Below are 18,821 nucleotides of genomic sequence, written 5' to 3'. Positions count from 1 at the left end.
AATATCATTAATACACTATCTAAATGTCAACAACCCTGCATGCACGAACCTCTAAGAGGTTCTTGGGGCCAAAAGGACAAGGTAAAAAGAAACCCTGGTGTCAAAGTGGGGAGATCAACATAGTCTAAAAACGTCCTGTAGCATTTACTTAACTGGGGTTTATTGCATCAGAAGCACTGCCCCACGTATAGGCAATTTTTGAGCATCAAATGGACAGGGGTGGCAGTATAAGAATTGTTCTGTATCATTAAAGTAAAGGTGACTTTTTTTCCTCATCCTAAATTTAGGAAAGCCTATCTGGGATCTTCCTATGTTGCTTATATGAAAAATCTATTTCTTGGTGTTGAAATAGGAGAGTTGTTGGTATAACACTTATGGGGGTAATTTGGGCTGTGTCCAATTGGTTATTTTATGTAATATTCATTTTAAGATATTGTCTACCTTCTGACACAATTCTTCTTGCATGACGTGTAGTGTAGAGGCATCAGAAATATGCAAAAATATGTGTAAGCAGGTTCACGGTGGTGGTAAGTGTCACTACAAAATCTGGACACAATGTGAATAAATGTCACAGCCATAAAATAGAATATTATCAAGGATCATTTCAAAGAACAAAGGAGAATTGTCATGATCTATTGGAAAGAGAAAAGGCAGAGTATGAGACTATATGCTAGATGTTAAACCATGTAAAAACATGACATTGTGTGTGCACACACACCACACACTGTAGAGAAATACAGCAGCGTGCACCATGCTTATCTCTGCACTGGGGGACTACGAGTAATTTCATCCACCTCCTTACTCTTCCATTTTTTCTGCCATGAGCATGCATTACTTTTACCATAGATGACCATTGTCTCCAGTCATCACCACCACTAGAAGCAGGCTTTACAGAAGAAAGCCACATCAGCAGGATATGTCATGGGGACTTACCAGTGTCCTCCTCAGTGAAGACCGTTTTTCCAGAAAAGACCTGGCTTCCTATCTGTATTTTCCCAGGGCGAAAGTAGGGCCCATCCAGCTTGTTGTCTTTGCAGAGCTTGGTGAGGATTTCAGTGGGCTTGGACGTGTCCCTCCAGGCGTTGTATCCTTCTCTGAAAAGTGGAGGAAGAGCAGAGGGTGAGGCCTGACCTCCCGGGAGCCACAGCCGAGGTCCCTATAAATGCGCTGCTTAAGTACGAGCGAGTGTGCTTTCCTTCAGGTTTAACTTGACGTTCTGTATGCTTGGGGCTAGTGTTTTCATTTTTGTTTTGTTTTTGGTTTCTCTTTTCTGGTCAAAACCTCTGTATATGTATGCTTGTAAGAAAGGCAGGACCTGCTTTGCAGGTAGGTTTAGTTTTTTTTTTTTTTTTTTTTTTTTTTTTAAAGAAATGCACCCTAAAAAAAAAACCAAAACTGAAGTGAAATTCACATAACAAAATTGACCATTTTAAAGCTGACCACTTTGCTGGCATTTGGTACATTCACATTATCGTGCAACCACCACGTCTATCTAGTTCCCATTTTCATCACCCCAAAAGAAAAAAAGCACTAACTCCTCATTCCCCCGCCCTACACAACCTTTGGAAATCACCAGTCTGCTTTCTGTCTCTACGGACTTCTCTGCAGGTAGTTTTTGTTTTGTTCTGTTCTGTCCCTAACAGAACAGCTACTTATTCTAACAGGAAAGCCTAACTCATCCCTTCAGTTTCTTTGCTTCTTTCTTCCTTTCTCCTCCTCTGCCAAAAATCATAGGTAGACTCATGTGATTTTACTCACAGGCAGGAAGCCTTGAGGTGCCATTTCTCTAATTGGTGGTGAGTTTCTAAATCTTTCCAAACCCTTCTTCCCTTAAAAACTGGCTGTTTGGTTAAAAATTATTAACTTGCAATGAAATGCTCCCTGGGACACCGGATTCATCAGAATCTAATTTAAGTATTTAAACAAATCAGAACATAAAGCAGTTTTGCTACATTGGGCCAGTGATATGAGGATTCTGAAAAGATCATCCAAGCCATGCTCAGAGCCATATACATAGGCTTCCCCAGAAACAGGTGCTCTTGTCTATTTTTAAAACTTCAGTGAACAAAGGTTACAACTTCCCTGACTAACCTATTCTGGTCCCTGTTATTTCCACTGTCAGGAAATTCTTCTGAACAAAAGATGCCCCATATTTGCCGGTGACTTCCTTTCCTGACTTCAGAGTGAGCACAGCTAATCGTTCTCTGAATGGTACCCTCTCAGGTACCTGAGAATGATGTAAAGACCCTCAGGAGGCTTATACGTTCACTAGGGTCCCAAAACTGATCTGGCTTTCTGGGCTCAAAGAAGAACAGGCCAGCAGGAGAGACTCATTGAAAATCATGCCATGGAGGAAATAAATGCTCAGACTATGTTAATGAAAGTTTAATTTGGTCCAATCCTTCTGGAGAACCATTTGGACATATGTATTAAAAGTCTTTAAAGTGTGCATTCCTTTTAATGGAATTTATTCCTTTTAATGGAATAAATCCATGTCTCTGGATGAATACTGAATGAATTATCAGAGGGGTTTGTGATGGCTTTTGTATGGTAATGCTTACAGCAGCAATATTTCTAACAGAATAAAGAAGACAAATATAAATGCCCTAAAGCTCTGGAAGGCAAATTGGTTATATCGTTTTATAATAATTTCATACAATGGAACACCACAGAGCTATTAAAATAATAATTGATGGTGTGATAGAATACTTATAATACAGGGGTAAAAATGCAACAAGAAGCTTACAAACTTGCATGGATATTGTGAGTCCAACTTTGGCAGAAAATAGCATCAAAAAAATACTAACAGGAAATATATCAGAATTTTTTTACATCAGTTATCTCTATGGAAAATAATTTGAGAATTATTTTGTATTTTCTGTATTTCCTAAATTTTCTACAATGAATCTATATTACTTAATATTCCGAAAAGATATTTCTAAAATTACACCACGGAAATCTAATGGATGTTTTTATATTTTCCTAGTTGATATTTGTAAGAGGTTTTCTTTTTCAGGCATCAAATATATCGCACTTAAAAAAATAAAGCTGGTAATCTGCATTTTTAAATTAAGCAGAATTCAAAATCTTTATAAACAGAGAGACAGTTGGACCTGCTCCTCCCTCACATGTAAGATGGGGATAACACTTCAATGGGTTTTGAGAGAATTAAATGAAATACTCCATGTAAAGTGCTTTGTATGAGTGTTAGTTGTAATTAACTAGGATATTGGCATTTATGTGACATTAATTATTCTTGTAGCATCATTCTCCACTGGGAACTCTGCCTACCAGGCCCAGCTGATGGAGTGAACAAATACAATCCAGCTTTTAACTCTTGAAGAACCTGCCCTGGTATCCAAATCAACACCACCTCCCCGATCCCAAATACCCTCAAGTGCAGTGAGCAGTTTCCCCAAACCTGCCCTGCTGCCATGGAGCCCATCTGAGATATTAAAGCTGAGCCTTGACTGGCCTTCCCAGTGCATGGGCTGCATCCTCAGAACACCGACAGCATCTCTACCAGAGGAAGACTTACATCTCGTACTGATTCTGCAAGCCACAGATGGCTCGGTGTTTGCTGTAGAAGCGGTTCTCCAGGTCAATCCTGGTCTCGCCAATGAGGTCATCCGTCCCGATCATGTCATGGTCGTAGATCAGCACAGAGAGCAGGGACTCCTTTGGGAACGTGGCCTGGATCTCAAATGACCTGCCATCCAAGCAGAGGCTTTAGGAGCATCAACGTTTGGAGATAAAGGAAACTTCTCCCTGTTTCACTTTTTGCCTGCCTATAGTTCATACGAACTCAGTAAACAATCAGCAACCTAGTTAATACTTAATGGATATTTATCTGGTTTAATTTTTCATTGAGATACAAATAATTTCCAATTCTTATGTCAACTTCCCGTAGCCAATCATCTCTTTCGTGGGCCACATCTTGCAACCTTCAACTAGGGTCATAGCAAGATGAAGAAGAAAATCATTGGAACTTGGTCTCAGACAGGACTGGTTTCCAATCTCCATTTTTGAATCAGCATCTTTCTGGTTGTAAAACTTTGGGGAACTTATTTAATCCCTCTCAGCTTCTTTATGTGTAAATGAGGATAAATCTATATTCTTTATATTAATAACACGGTGGTTAAATGTGATATTGTTTATTTAATGCACACAGTTTACTTCCAGGCATTTAACTGGTGCCCAATAAATTGCCATTCCCTTTCCCCTCCATTGTTGCTTCATCAGGGAATACCAGCTGGGTTTATTTGAAATGAAAATCCTATTGAAGATGGAAAACATAAGAGTGCAGAATTATAAGACTGGAATTCACAACCAACACCACAGAAATACAAAAAAAAAAAGAAAATAAGAGAACACTATGAACAATTAAATGGCAATAAATTGGACAACCTAGAAGAAATGGACAAGTTTCTAGTAACATACAGTCCACCAAAACTAAATCAAGAAGAAATAGATAATCTGAACAGACTAATCACTAGAAATGAAATAGAATCAGCAATTAAAAAAAAATCTCCCTGCAAACAAAAGTCCAGGACCAGATGGCTTTCACTGGGGAATTCTATCAAACATACAAAGAAGAGCTCATACTGATCCTTCTCAAATTCTTCCAAAAGATTGAAGGGGAGAGAACACTCCCAAACTCATTCTATGATGCCACCATCACCCTGATACCAAAGCCAGACAAAGACATTACCAAAAAAGAAAACTATAATCCAATATCACTGATGAACATAGATGGAAAAATCCTCAACAAAATATTAACAAACAGAATCCAACAACACATATAACCAGCAGGGGTGCTGGCCAGCTCCAGTGATCCTAACTGAGGCAGCTCTAGCAGGCTAGGGAAATGGCTCTGCAGAGGAGAAATTCATTTCTTCCATCTGAAAACATAGTATTCACTCCCTGGAGCTCCAAGATTTAGATTTGAAGCTAATTGATATTCTAGAGGCATCTCACCAGCAAGCCCCCAGCTGCTTATCACTGAGCTTGGCCATCAACACGCTGCTGCACCAGGGAAGGACTTATTAAGTGCTTAACTGCCCCTGGCAACCATGATAGAGGGCAGGGGGCTCCACTGCTCTGATCCATCTCCCTGAGTTGTGTGCTGTCCTGAATTTTCATTAGAGCTGTCCTTAGAAAAACTACCAAAAACTTCTGGTCACTCAGAGAAAAGCTAAGCTTATACCAATGTGGTTGTCAATGAGATAGGATCTCTAGATACAACGTTGGTTTGAGAAAAGAGAAGGCATCATGAAACAGGTAAAAACTGAGCTTTGTAGAAACATTCAGTACCTCTAAGCTTCAGAGCAAAGATGTCCCATTATTTCTTTGTTCATTCATTCATTCTTTTGTTGAACCATTTGTTCATCTGACAATTTATGACACATCCACCATGTGCCAGGCACTGTGATTAATGAGAAAATGAGGAACCACCAAAGTCTTCAGACATGTATCCCCTTAGGATGATGCAGAGTGACAGGGTCCCGCGAAGTCCCACTGAAACCTGACTGAAGGGTTGTTTGTCCATCTGCAATTCTACAAATGCTTAATGAGCATCTTCTCTGTGCCATACTCTGTCCTAGGTGCTGAAGGTGCAGCACTGAACAGACTAGACAAAGTCCCTGCTTGAATGGAGCTTACATTCTAGTGGGGAGATGGGAGACAGCCAATAAACAGAAACACATCAATTCATGTCAGAGGCTATGAAGAAAAGTAAAGCAGACCAGGTGCCAGGGCACCTGGAAGGGGGAGCCTGTGACATCCTCCTATGCTGAGGTCGCAAAGAGAGATTCCCCAGACCCCAGCCAGGCACAAGAGCCTTCCGCTGTCCCTGCTGGAACACTGCGAGATTGAGCCAGCAACAATTAAATACACATCCAGCAAAGCTGCCAGCATGGAGGGCTTCTGGAAGAGACTCTGCGATGCTAGCGACCAGAGGGAATATTCCATCACCCTCTTCTTTTGTTTACCACAGCCATAAACGGAGGTTATAAAACCAGCCTAACTCACAGCATTGTGGTGAGAGCAGCTCATAAAAAGTGACTACAAAGCACTTGGCAAAATGAAGTGCTAGTTACATAAATGGCAGGTAATGATAAAGGTCATCTCCGGATCAGGGAAGCAAGGGTAAGTTTCCTCAGCACGTCGTTTTAATCATTCTCTTTAATCCGTACAGGCAAGACATTTATTGCCTTATTTCCTCTGAAGCAATACGGCAAAAGAGAATGGTGCCGATTAAATGTCAGAGGGTCCAAAGCAATCACAAGTGTGTAAATGAATTTAAATGAGCTGGATAGAGATTTCATCCCATGCTCCCTGTTACTCCAGAAAAAAAGAAATTAAACACACATAAGATGTATATGTTGCTAAAATGATTGTCAAGGGGGAGAGGAAGGAATGTAATGTGTTTTGAGTATCTAAGACGTGATATCATAGACAATGGGCCAGGTACTTGTCATATTTAATCTTCTAAAGGCCTTTGAAAGTCAACTGTCACTATTATTGCTTTGCAGATGAGGAAAACTAGGATCAGAGAGGTTAAGCCATCCGCATAAAGTTACTCAGCCTGTATGTGGCAGAGTGAAACCCAGGTCTGCTTTATTCCAGGGTTAACAGCTGTCAGGCGCACAAACCCACGCAGGGAACACTAATGTGTGATACACTCTTTTAGAAGAAAAATGGAGGTGGTAGGGTTACTGTGAATTGGAGAATGCCTGGTTCACCTAAATATACATGAGTGCAATGCATTGTAAAATACTTTGCAGGAAAACAAAACACAGGTGTGGGATGCAGTTCCCTTTGTGACTTCAGGGGTCGCCTCAAGTGAGCTGCAAAATCATGTGATGGAAAAATCCCTTTGGTAGGAGACAAAGGCCAAACATCCGGCCCCCTCCCTTCTACTTATGAGCTGTGTGAACTTGAACAATTTTCTAAACCTCTCTGGGCCTTAGTTACCGTGTTTGTATAAAGGAACTCTTGCCAAGGCAGGAGGCTGAAACTGATGACTATTCAAGGTGCTTCTTAAATTTCCGATCTAGGGAAATCATTACTGGAAAACCATAGGCATGGAGATCACCATACACCACCAAGTTGCCGAAGGGACCAGGGAAAGAATTCAGCCCTTCTCCATGATTATATGGTTGACTGGCTGTTATCACGGGCAAAAGTCAGCATTCGATCTCCTGCACCATTTTCTGAGATCCACACACGTATCCACATCAACCTCCCACCCACAAAAAAACCATAGGAACAAATGGAGACAGGATAATACAATGAGACCCAGATGGGCACTGACCTTCCAAATACTGGGTTCAATTGTTTAGGGATGTATTTGTCCCGGTCTTTTATTTCGGTTTTGCCAAGCTTGACCACGATGTAGGGATCCGATTTGCCATCTGGATCAGCTGGACTAAGGTTAAATGCCTGGAGAGGAGAGAAAAAAATTCCTTCAGTCCAGTGGTTCTCAACACTGGCTGCACACTGGGGTTACCTGGGAGTTTTAAAAGCTACTGATGCCTGAGTTCTATCCCCAGCTACTCTGATTTAATTGGCCCTGGACTAGGGGATCTTTAGATGCTCCCTAGATGAGCCACTGTTTTAACCTCTTCATTCTGCTGTGAAAAGTGATCAGCTTTGCCCAAGTTCTACTTCCTCTGAAGTCATCTCCCCAGTGGAAAGTCATGCTTGGCACAGAGTAATGAGGAATCTGCTGGACCAAGAGGCAGAGGCGTGAATTTGAATTAAGGTTCTACTTCTAAATAGTCGCGTGATCCTGGGCAAAACATGTCATCTTCCTGAGATTTATCTGTAAAATTACGGGATGGATCTAAAAGCTTCTCCCAGAACTAATGGGCTCTGAATCCATGACCCTGTCAGTCTTGCATTTAGCCTTAGTCAGCTGAGTGATGATCTGTTTCTCAGAGTGAAGCCTGGTCCTAGATAAGTGGGGCCTTAAACCCACCGGGAGGACCAGGGTAGGGAGCATGTGGGGAATGATACAGGAAAGATGGAGAAACTGCAGAGATGAGAGCCGAGTAGGAAATAATCCCATTTTAGGACTCTATCCTACAGACAGAACGGCATAAGCACACAAAGCTCTGTCTTCCAGGATGTTCATTAGAGCATTGTTTAACAGCTAAAAATGGTCAACATCCTGTATGTCAATTACTTAAGAAGAAAGTCAATCCAACATAGCCCCTTCCTGCATTTGCTCTTGTCACATCACCCAATTTTAATTCTTTACAAAGCAGTTATTGTGAACATGTCTTGTTTATTTGTCTGTCTGCTGTTTATGTTTATACCCTCCTAATCTCCACACCACCCCCAACTAAGTTATACTCTCCATAAAAGCAAGGGTACTGTCTGTCTTGTTTATTATATTATCTCCAGGACTTACGCTAGAGTCTTCCCAATATTTGTTGAATGAATGAATACATGGATACTATGGTAATTCAAGAGAACACTAGGTGGCTATGAAAAAGAATGAGAAAGACCTATACGTACTGATTTAGAAAAATGTCCAAGTACATTACTAAGTAAAAAAAAAGAACATAGAAGGTCAATACATAATGCCCGAAGCAGGGCCCCATTAAATAAATAGCTGGATGTAGCTGTAGACAAGAGACAGAGATGTGTTTGTGTAAGAAGCATGTATACGAATAAGGGAAGTAAGTTATTTCTGGGGAGGGGGTTGCAGAGGTAGCGGGATCTGATTTCTTCCTCTATGTAACTTTTAAGTAGTAGTTTTTTTTTTTTTTTACTTCTTTGGTGTTTTATTAAATTAAAAGATATTCAGATTAACTTATCATTTAGTTAATTAAATCTTAGTGTGAGAGAGCAAACCACACATAATCGCCATTGCTAGAAATATCAATGGAAAACAGTGTCCACAGTTTATCCTACTCCCTGCATCCCAGGGTGGCCAGCTTCTGACTCTTCATTTGTTCAAGACCTGCCTGTCCTCAAGTTCCAGCCCAAGCCCACCCTCCTTCACATTCTTTCCTGAGCAGGAAACTGATCTGTGCTCCTCGAGTTTGTCTAAAGGGTACCAGACATAAGAGAGATGTGCTGTAGGTATTTGCTAAATGAATAAATAAATCATAATTCTTCTCCAATCTCTGTAGTCCAACAAATGTCTCCCTCTCCTTCCTACTATTCATACTCTATTTCTTGGTCCCTCAATCTATGTCCCATAGAACCTGAGTTCCGCAGGTTTTCTGTAGGGAGGAAAAATAGGTGTGGGCAGTAAGTTTTGAAAATGCTGCTAAGGATTTAACAGTTAAATAGGGTTTCTTTGCTTCTGGAATTCTCAGAGCCTTGTATGTGCTAATGAGCTTCATAAATCTCAGGGGGTAGAGAAGGGAAATAAATTATTATGTGCACAGTTTCTCAGACTGCTTTGAACATATGGTCCACTTCCATAGGAATGCGTATTAATTATCTCCCCCAAGACATGGTTACCTCCTGAACAAAACTTTGAGAAAGTTATGCTAGGTTATTCTAAATTATCCCATAGGGGGTTTTGCCCGGTATTGTCCATGATGCTTACAAGTACTTCTCATCTTTCCAACTAGATTGTGACTACCTTGAGGGCAGGGACTGTATTTTTTTTCCCCATCACAATATCCCTAGTGTTTAGAATATGCCTGGCACCTGGTGGTCCTGGCAGTGATGACACTGCTGCTCAAAACGAAGAAAACAGAACTGCGTGATGGAGAGGGAATGTTTAGTTCTCCCTTAGCGTTAGGGAACAATTCATCTTTGTTTTATGTTTCACTTATGTTGCTAAAAATGTAAGCAAAGAGTTAATATGAAATAGGACTGCAATCGAGTAAGATTATGAAAATCAGCTCCAAGGTCCAGAGGTCAAGACAAATACAGGAACCATTAAGGTCTAGCACACAGTTGCTTTGACTGAGCATCTGATTTGGCCCCTGGCTTCCTGGCAATCACGCCCAAAAGTTTCACAATTAAAGTTTAGCACTCTCGTTATCAGAAAGGAGGAAGCCTGGGGCAAATAATATTCTTCTTGGAAATAGTTTGGAAATGAAATTTCTGACTGCAACAGAGCAGAGGCGCAGCCACGGGGAGCGCTGCCCTGTTCTGCCCTGGCTCTTCCCTCTAACTGTCCTGCCTGTGAGCTTCCTGCTTCAGTCCTTTTTGGTTTCCTGCCCAGCTATCAGGCAACCATAGGCAACCATAGAGAGTAAATAAAGCTACACAGAGCAATCCTATCAGCCTGGGAAATATTTTCCCTGAGTGAAAAGCCAGCAAATGTCCATGTTACCAATCAAACTTCAAATCCCCTGTAATATGGACTGAATTGTGTCTTCTCAAAATTCCTATGTCCAAGCCCTAACTCCCAATGCAAATGTATTTGGGGATGGGGCCTTTAGGGAGCTGATTAAGGTTAAATGAGGTCATAATGGTGGTGTCCTAATTTGGTAGAACTGGTGGTCTTATAAGAAGAGAAAGAGACACCAAACCTCCTCCCTCTGTGTGTGTGTGTGTGTGTGTGTCTGTGTGTTCTTCTTTACCTCTCTTTCTCTCTCTGCGTGTGTGTGTACACACAGAGGAAAGGCCACATTACACAGCAAGAAGGTGACCATCTACAAGCCACGGCGAAAAGTCTCACCAGAAACCGATTCAGACGGTACCCTGATCATGGACTTCCAGCCTCCAGAACTGGAGATGACTGTTGTTTCCAACACCCAGCCTGGAGTATTTTGTCACAGCAGCCCGAGAAGACTAAGACAGCCCCTCAGAGTAAACCAGGATGACTCACCGCCACGATGTACACCCTGATCAGGACTGTGATGGGGTGGTTGGGTGGAATCCCTTGCTGGATCCTCAGCTGCCTGCTGTCCTCAAGGCTGGGATCCTCAGGGCTTCTGTAGATGCAGAAGGAGCCCTGGAACCACAAGGCACTGCCCTTTGAAACAAGACAGTCTGATGCCCCACCAAAAACCAGAGAGGGCGTAGCGCTGGGAAAATAAGCACAGCCCAGGGCCCAACAGGACCCGGGGTGGCGCCGGCCTTGCCCCTGGTGTCCTCAGGCAGGTCAGGTAACCCGCCTGCATCTGAGCCTCTTTGTGGTCCACCCGTGAATCAGTGTTGTACAGCAGCACCCTCCTCACAGGGCTGTTATGTGAGGAAAGTGAATACGGGCATCAGGTGGGGCCCCGAGTGCCTTGTGCATGTGGGGCACTGAGCTAGTGCTCTCTCCCGTCATCTCATTCAACCCCGACTGCAGGATTTCTATTTTCAGATGCTGCAACCAAGGCTCAGGGAGGTCAAGTACTGTTCAAGATCACAAAGCTAATTCGTATCAGGACAAGAACTTAAATCCAGATTGGTCGACTGCAATGCCCACGCTACTTCCGACACCATCACTTGCATATAAAGGGCCTGGGCATGCAGCAGGCTCATAGTAGGCGTCAGCCACAGCGTTGTGACGCTGACGCTGTAAGCGTACCAGGCGAAGCGTTTGCGTTGTTCGACTAGCTGAATAATTCAACTGGTAGGTTTGCATAAATCATACATTTGGTAGGTGAGGGGTGGGGAAAGCAAAGCAAAATTCAGTGATTCTTTTAGGGAATGACTCCGGCTCCTTATATTCCACAGACTGAGCTCCAACCCACCTCACTGACCACAAATCAAATATCTCAAAAGACTGGGGCTAGGTCTGATGGGGTTCTAGAGAAAGTCTCACATAAAGATTAAGGATTCTCCTTGCATGCATCCCACACCACAATCCAACAGAACTGAGTCATATCTGACATTTATGGACAGGAGAGCCAAATGAAAGGGTTTGGGACTTGCCTTAAACTTTCCTATGACTCGGTCTCCATCAAGGCCATGATCATCTTCCATAGATTTGCCTCTGAGCAGCTCAAAAGTTTTCACCCAGTCTTCAAAATTGTTGAATTCACTCTCAAGATCCCCATCATATATCTTCAAGAAGAAGAGAGAAGAGTATGCTCAGAGGAAGGAAGGCCTGGGATCGATTTAATGAGAAATGCCAAGATTCTCCAAACCAGCCTTCATATACACCCCTTAGAAAAATCTTAAATTAAAAAAAAAACACTAAAAATCTATTAATTTATCTTTAGCAAAGTAAGTAATATGATTGCTAGAACTACCACTCTGAAATTTCAGATGTTTCTGACAAACTTTGAAATTCCAAGAAGTGTAGCTAAACCAAAAAAAAATTTAAATATAGTATAGAAGTATAAATGTGACAAACTTTTTATAGCTAGTTAAGATGTCATTCACTGTTGGATATAGACTACAATGTTTTGAGGACATTCAAATTAATAAATGTCCATTAAATATTTAATTCTTAACATGTATAAAGCGATAGAATACTTGTTTTTATTATGATGCATGTAGGCGTGAATTTTCCAAGCAGGAAATTCCATATACACATTAGAAATGCAAAACTGAATTGAGTTTTTGGTTTGGTAATATAGTGAAATAACTTATTCAAATTTCCCATCAAAATTTACTTACCTGAAGTCATTATCTAGGTACATAATTTTCACATTCCCAATTTTCATATCCATTACATGCCTCTAGCTAATAGCCTCTGGCTAATGTAAGGATTGGTCTGACGGAGCGGACTTTAGTAAGAGTTGCTGCAATTTCAAGTGCGTACACATCTGCATGACGAGGTCAAGCTCCAAGAGGTGAGCCCAGGGGAACTCACACACTGTAAATTACCTTGCTGGAACTGGGTTAACCAATGTAAGTTAAGCCCCTTCTCAATATGAGAATGTACAAAATGGAAAATTAGCAAGCTCCATTATCTTGGCTGACATGCTTGTTAAATTTGTTTCTCTGCATCAGTGATTATAACAAAGACCAAGTAAGCTCAAAGGCATTACTGGTGTTGACTGAAGCACTCAAAGAATTCCCCCTTCTGAATTTCAGCCCCCATCTTTGGCCAAGATGGCTGTGTCCACACACCTGCAAGACCGCCAGGTTGGGGATTTCATCTTCTTTGGGTTTCTTCTTGAGTATTTTGTCTTTCTTCTTCTTCGGGCCGTCTATATTTACCACTACCTCATCTGGTTTTGCCTCTGTGGATATTCAGTGGAAATTGTTAGATTTCTCATGGCTGTTGAGATGAGACAAGACAAAGTTAAGCTCCCTCCTTCCCTTTACTCTGGCGTGTGTCATAATCCTGCTCTTTAAAAACAAATAGTAACATTTAACTATAAGATTTCTACACAGAGACTTGCAGACCGTGCACTGCAGGAGAAGTTGCCACTCACACAGCAATGTAATGTCAGCGGATGCCCCGGGGCCGGCAAAGTGCCGCCTTCCCTGCCACCTGTGGGAATTCACTCAGCTAGACACAGAGAGGGTAAGGAATGTGCCTAGTCACTCAGCTGGCAAAGAACAGACCCAGAATGGATTGAATCCAAAGCTTTAGTCTCTCTCAGATCTGCTTAGGAACTTGAGAATCCTCCAGTTCAGCAACCTCAGGCTCAAACACGGTCGAGGGTCTTACACAAAGTCACAAAGGTAGTTTAGAGAGCTTAATAGTTAATTTTTTATGAGCAGGCTTGGGGGGAAAAGCCACCTGAGACAGACTTCTAGCTCTGCTCTTTTCTAACTGTATATACTTGGGCAAGTTACTCAACCTCTTTTGTACTTCTGTTTTATTACCTGCAAATCAAGATTCTATTGCTACCGTCATGGGGTTGGTCTGAGAATTAAATGTGCTAATGAGGAGTGGCCTGTGGAGCTGAGCATGGCTGGGGGCGTCCCACCTGTCTCATTGTCACCTGCAGTAGCACTTGGTGTTACTGCTGGTTTTAGGCCAAGACCTACCATTGGCTCACATGGAGCTTGTGGTCATTTCAAACCCCAGGCCTCTTTCATTGGAGCTTCTGCCAAACCAGATCTACTCAATCCTTGTCAACTGAGTTTTGGAACCTAAATCCAGGTCACCTCTATTAAAGTTCATCATGCTGGTTTTGGCCTGCGATCCCAGCTCACTTCTATTTTCACTCTGCTGTTGCTGCTTTAGGAACATCAATGTGGGGACTTGAGCCAAAGGGTGGATTTCAGCCCTGAACCGGACTCAGGAGACCTGGGACCTGGTCCCCGTCCAGCTCAAATCAGCTACATGACCTTTTTAAAGTGTTGCCACCTTTCTGAGACTGTTTCCTCACCTGGGAAATAAGGGTGCTGGGCTCAGTGTTGCTCTCGTGGCTTCCATTTTATCATTTTCTGACTCAAATGGCCTTATGTTGTGTTCACATGTCCCCAGAATAGCCACTTACCTGTGTTTCCTTTTTTCTCCTTGGAGTTGTTCTCTTTTTCCTTTAAGAAAAGAGGGAGACAAGATGACTGACACTGTCATGCCTCATTCACTAATCCTGACTAACAGTTCTAACTCAGTGCTCTCTGCCCACTGCATTCTCAGAGATGCCATTAAAAAAAATATGCAAACAGGTCTCAGGAGCCCCCAAAGGAAGCCTCACCATAGACTCGGGACATGCATGCAGCGAGATGCCCTGCCCTAGAGAAGAGGCACCCACACATCCAACTGCCACCAAGCTGTCCTTGTCCTCAATGTGCGGCCTCCTCTCAGTCATGGGGGGAGCAACCACTCACCCTCTATTCTCCCACGTTCCTGGAGCATCACCCCAATCAGCAACTGTGAGTTTTCCCTGCTGGCATGTTGGATTGTTGGGTTTATTCCGGGATTGGGGAAGCTAGCCATGAAAGGGGAAAGGGCTAGTGTCCATGATAACAAAAGGAGGGAGTTTGGAGGCAGAGACTAACAGTCGGTTTGTTTATTTAACTATATGTCAATATTCATGGATAGTCCTAGATGAAGGAAATGCAGTCTTTCCAAATAAAGTATCAGGAGACTTTCTAGTCAATTCAATATGATGATAACATCTGAATAATTTTCCTTTCCGTTTTCACTCATGGAGGAGGAGTCTTACCAGATTCAGGGGGGAGGGTACAGCTCAGTGGCAGAATGCATGTCTACCATGCATGAGGTTGTGGGTTCAATCCCTAGTACGCCCATTAAAAAAGTAAACAATAAACTTAATTACACCCCCTCCAAAAAAAAACCCCAAATGCAGACACTGAGTTTTTGCCTGAATCTCCAGAACTACTCCCCCTGGTTCTCCAGCTTCCTTGTTCCATGTACCCAAGGGCCTGCTCTGGCAACCTGCTGATGATTCCCATTTACTAAGGCCAGGACCTCTGCCTTTACTTTGATAGTTTCCCATATGAACTTAGAATTCTGCTGGAGACCTGGAGCCCTTTGACCTCGGTATCTCTGGGTGAACCTGAGGTCCCCATCGCTGATGCCCACCTGTCCAGAGACCTATTTCACCTGGCTGGACCACTCTCATACTGATTGCTGGGCAGATTCTCTAGATGCCAATGACAGAGAGCACATCCTTTCAGCATTTACAACAGAGCCTGTGTCCTAGGGCCAGCCCCAGCCAGACAGGAAGGATACTATAGTTGTGGATTCCTGGTCCTTCCAGGCTTTGTACCCTTCTGCAGTTAACAGAACCACACCTGTGTAGGGTCTACCTATGGTGGAATTTTAAAAAGAGGATAAAGTGGGGTGGGGGGTGGTAAAGGATGTTGGGTTCCTATTGAGTCCCTTGACTGTCACGGCCGGGGCAGCCTCTACCTTCTGTGCTTTCTCCAGGGAGGCGTAGTATTTAGACCACCAGTCAATGACGTTCTCGGCAGACTCATCTGCGATGGTCCTCTTTTTCCTTTTAGTAGACCTCCGCGAAGGCATCCTGGCATCCTGGAGAGGGATGAGGGATGGACTATTAGTTAGGTCTCAAGGATCCGCATGCCGGTGCCTGACCGGCTTACTAAGGCAGAGAGCACGTGGGGAGCCCGTGGGAGGTGGCGGAGGCGTCAACAGGTTCTGTGGTTGCGGCTCTCTCTGCCCCTTCAATAAATAACTTTCATAATCTGCCATCCATTCGTGCATTTATTCAGCAAACATTCATGGAGCAGATATGAAATTTTGTGGTTGACACTGGGGATGTAAGGGTTAGACACAATCCCCACATTTGGGAAATTTCAAATTCAGTGGAAGAAGCTGTCAGACTGCATGATACAATGTGATATAGTAGAAGGGAATTAATTAGCTGCCAAGCAATTAATACAAAGTTTGTGATTATCAGTTTCCTCAATTAGGAACAATAATACCTGCTTAGTTCAGTGTTGTGAGGCTTAAGGGACAATGTAGACATTCCCCGTTCAGCATCATTTCTGATCTGAACAGGTGCAAATGAACGGCACCTACAACACAAGTGATGGCGGGACAGGAGAGGCGGGGTGAGACATATACAGCAGAAAAGAGACATTTGGGGAGAAGACAGTCGTCCCACGGCAGACTCACTGTGTACTCATCATCCGTCTGCTCTCAGATGGAGGTACCTCTCTTGAGTTCCTACAATGTGCCAAGCACTCTATCCCATGCAGGGGATACAGAGATATTTTTAAAAATCATTTTTGACCTGGTGGAGCCCACAGTTTTATGAGGTCAACAAACACATAAACTGAGATTTGCAACAGAAAGATGCAGGTACAATGCCGGTGGGGTGGCGAGAACCCTGTGGGGTGTCAGAGTCACGATGAGCCTGGATGAGGTGGGAAGAGTCTGAGCAAATATCCATTAATCTGTCTTACTCTGCCTTTTATTTCAGCTTTTACCATTTGCTGGGCAGGCAGTCTCTTAGCTCTTTCTTAAAACTACTTTCTTCTTTAAGTCAATCAATAGATACATCAGGATTTTGCACTCAAAATTATAACTTAAAAGATGACTCACTTCCCCATTTTATGGTTTTGTGTACTTATCCATCATTCCTTCCAGAGGCTCAGCTGAGGATAAGTCTCACTTCTGTTTAGAATCCCAAAGATGCATCTTTTTGCTCCCATGTTATGTTGCACAAAGTAGGTTCAAAATATTTGTAGAATAAGCCTAGATGAGGAAACCACTGTCTTTCCGAGCTAATGAATTGAGGAGTTTCTGTTCAATTAAATACCGCTGTCACATTTGACTAGCACTTGAACTTCACATACCCTGACTTATCTGATTCCATGACAATACTGTGACGTGGGTATCAGTCTCCCTATTTTACAGGTGAAGAAATTGATGCTTAGAAATGTGAAGCTGCTTGCATGGTCACACAGCAAGCAGGTCAAAGGACCTCCTAAGCAAACTCGAATGTGCCTTGTCAATACAAAGAGGGATGACATTCTGACCTTAGCTTTTCCATCTTTTGGCGGCTCCTGGGCTGCAGGTTTGTTTTCAGGCTCCAGCACAGGGGAAGAGTCAGGGATGTCAACAAGGGTGGCTGGCTGGACCTGCACCAAGTCGGGTACCACTGTGGGAGGAGGCTCAACATCCACAAAGATATGATCTGCTGGGAGCTCCTGAGCAGAGCTGAGGGTCCCAGAGGGCTCAGTGGCCATTAGCGAATCTGAAATAGCTGAAATGAAAGTACACTGTGTCAGGCAACTGGACTACGATACAGGGCGATCATTTCAGGGACCTCATACTGGGAATCAGACAGATCTGGATTCAAATATGACAAAATCCTAATATCGCTGAAGCTCCCTCCCCCTGTTTGTATGAACATATCCATATCATTGGAAGATAAGTGAGATCATGATGTAAGGTGTCTAGGGCATAATAGTTAATCAATAAATGATTGTACTTATTATTAATCTCTCAGAGTAATTTTAAATAATTGTGGTCTACGGATCATGCTTATCAAGATTTAGGGCACAAGTCCTCTGTGTTGACTGTACTCCCCCAGTGTGTTAACTCAGGGAACCCTTGGAGGCTCCAGAGTTCCGTGAATGCTCCAAACGTTGACAGAACTCTGGGCACGTGAGTACCTGTGCTTGACAGGGAGTAAGGCCATGTCCCTGGAATTTATGATATTTTTAACTGAACAGCTGATCGAATAAAAAGGTCATAACACTGTCATTTGCTGTCAAGGGTCCTCTTCCTCTCTATTTTGAGCTGTAGAATTCAGTACATAAGAACATTTCCCAATTGGGAGCCTCCATTACTGCCAGGGCCTCCGTGCCATTGCTGACTTTTCAATAGCAAATTCAACCCAGTAAATGCTGGGCACAGAGATGGAGACATCAGTGGGACAGAATAGAAAGTTTAGAAATAGACTTGGGTTGTATGTCAATTTGATTTATGAAAAAGACAGCAAGACAAAGCAATGGGGAAAGTTAGTAGACACCGAGGGGAAAAATGATGTACTACATGGAGAGAAATGTACCTGAATCCCTACCTTAAGCCATTTAAAGATCTGTCCATTAATTAAAGATCTAAGTGCAAAAGATAAAAACATAATACTGATACATGAAAAAAATAAGATCTTTGTGACCAAGGGGTGAGTAAGGCTTTCTTAAACAAGATTCTAAAAGACTAAATCATAAAGTTTAAAATTTGGAAAGATATTATTATATCGGAATTAAAGATTTTTGCTCAAAGATGAAGACTATAGACAAGATTAGCAGTTATCCGATCAGGAGAAGATGTGAGCAATGCCTATAAGCTACAGGATATTAACGTCTAGAATATACAAAAAAGACACTTAAAGGAAACACATAAAACATGGGCAAAGCATACAGGCAGGCAAATCACAGAAGGGAAAATGAAGATGGCAACAAGCACATGAAGAGATGTGCACATTCAGAAGTAATCAGAGAAATTCAAGCTAACATTAAAGTTAGATACGACTTTATATCCACCCAAGTGGCAAATACCAAAC

At 42.6% G+C, this 18,821-nt stretch overlaps 1 protein-coding gene across 2 annotated transcripts in view; it reads right to left on the bottom strand.

The window, feature by feature from the left end:
* FER1L6 (fer-1 like family member 6) overlaps positions 1 to 18,821 on the bottom strand; it is a 101,898-nt gene that overhangs the window by 16,544 nt on the left and 66,533 nt on the right. For both annotated transcript variants that reach the window (XR_012502250.1, XM_074353023.1), the window contains exons 26-34: positions 17,290 to 17,516; positions 15,695 to 15,817; positions 14,313 to 14,352; positions 12,988 to 13,100; positions 11,842 to 11,973; positions 10,805 to 10,930; positions 7,316 to 7,443; positions 3,539 to 3,709; positions 934 to 1,094 (exon numbers count right to left, since the gene is read on the bottom strand). Coding sequence is in view for 1 of the 2 variants with exons in the window: in XM_074353023.1 (XP_074209124.1) it covers positions 934 to 1,094; positions 3,539 to 3,709; positions 7,316 to 7,443; positions 10,805 to 10,930; positions 11,842 to 11,973; positions 12,988 to 13,100; positions 14,313 to 14,352; positions 15,695 to 15,817; positions 17,290 to 17,516 (1,221 nt within the window). In the remaining variant the exon portion in view is untranslated. The remainder of the gene's footprint in view (positions 1 to 933; positions 1,095 to 3,538; positions 3,710 to 7,315; positions 7,444 to 10,804; positions 10,931 to 11,841; positions 11,974 to 12,987; positions 13,101 to 14,312; positions 14,353 to 15,694; positions 15,818 to 17,289; positions 17,517 to 18,821) is intronic.

This window comes from Camelus bactrianus, chromosome 25 (genome assembly GCF_048773025.1).
Source record: "Camelus bactrianus isolate YW-2024 breed Bactrian camel chromosome 25, ASM4877302v1, whole genome shotgun sequence".
NCBI classification, from domain to species: domain Eukaryota; kingdom Metazoa; phylum Chordata; class Mammalia; order Artiodactyla; family Camelidae; genus Camelus; species Camelus bactrianus.
This window is presented reverse-complemented; position numbering and strand designations above follow the sequence as displayed.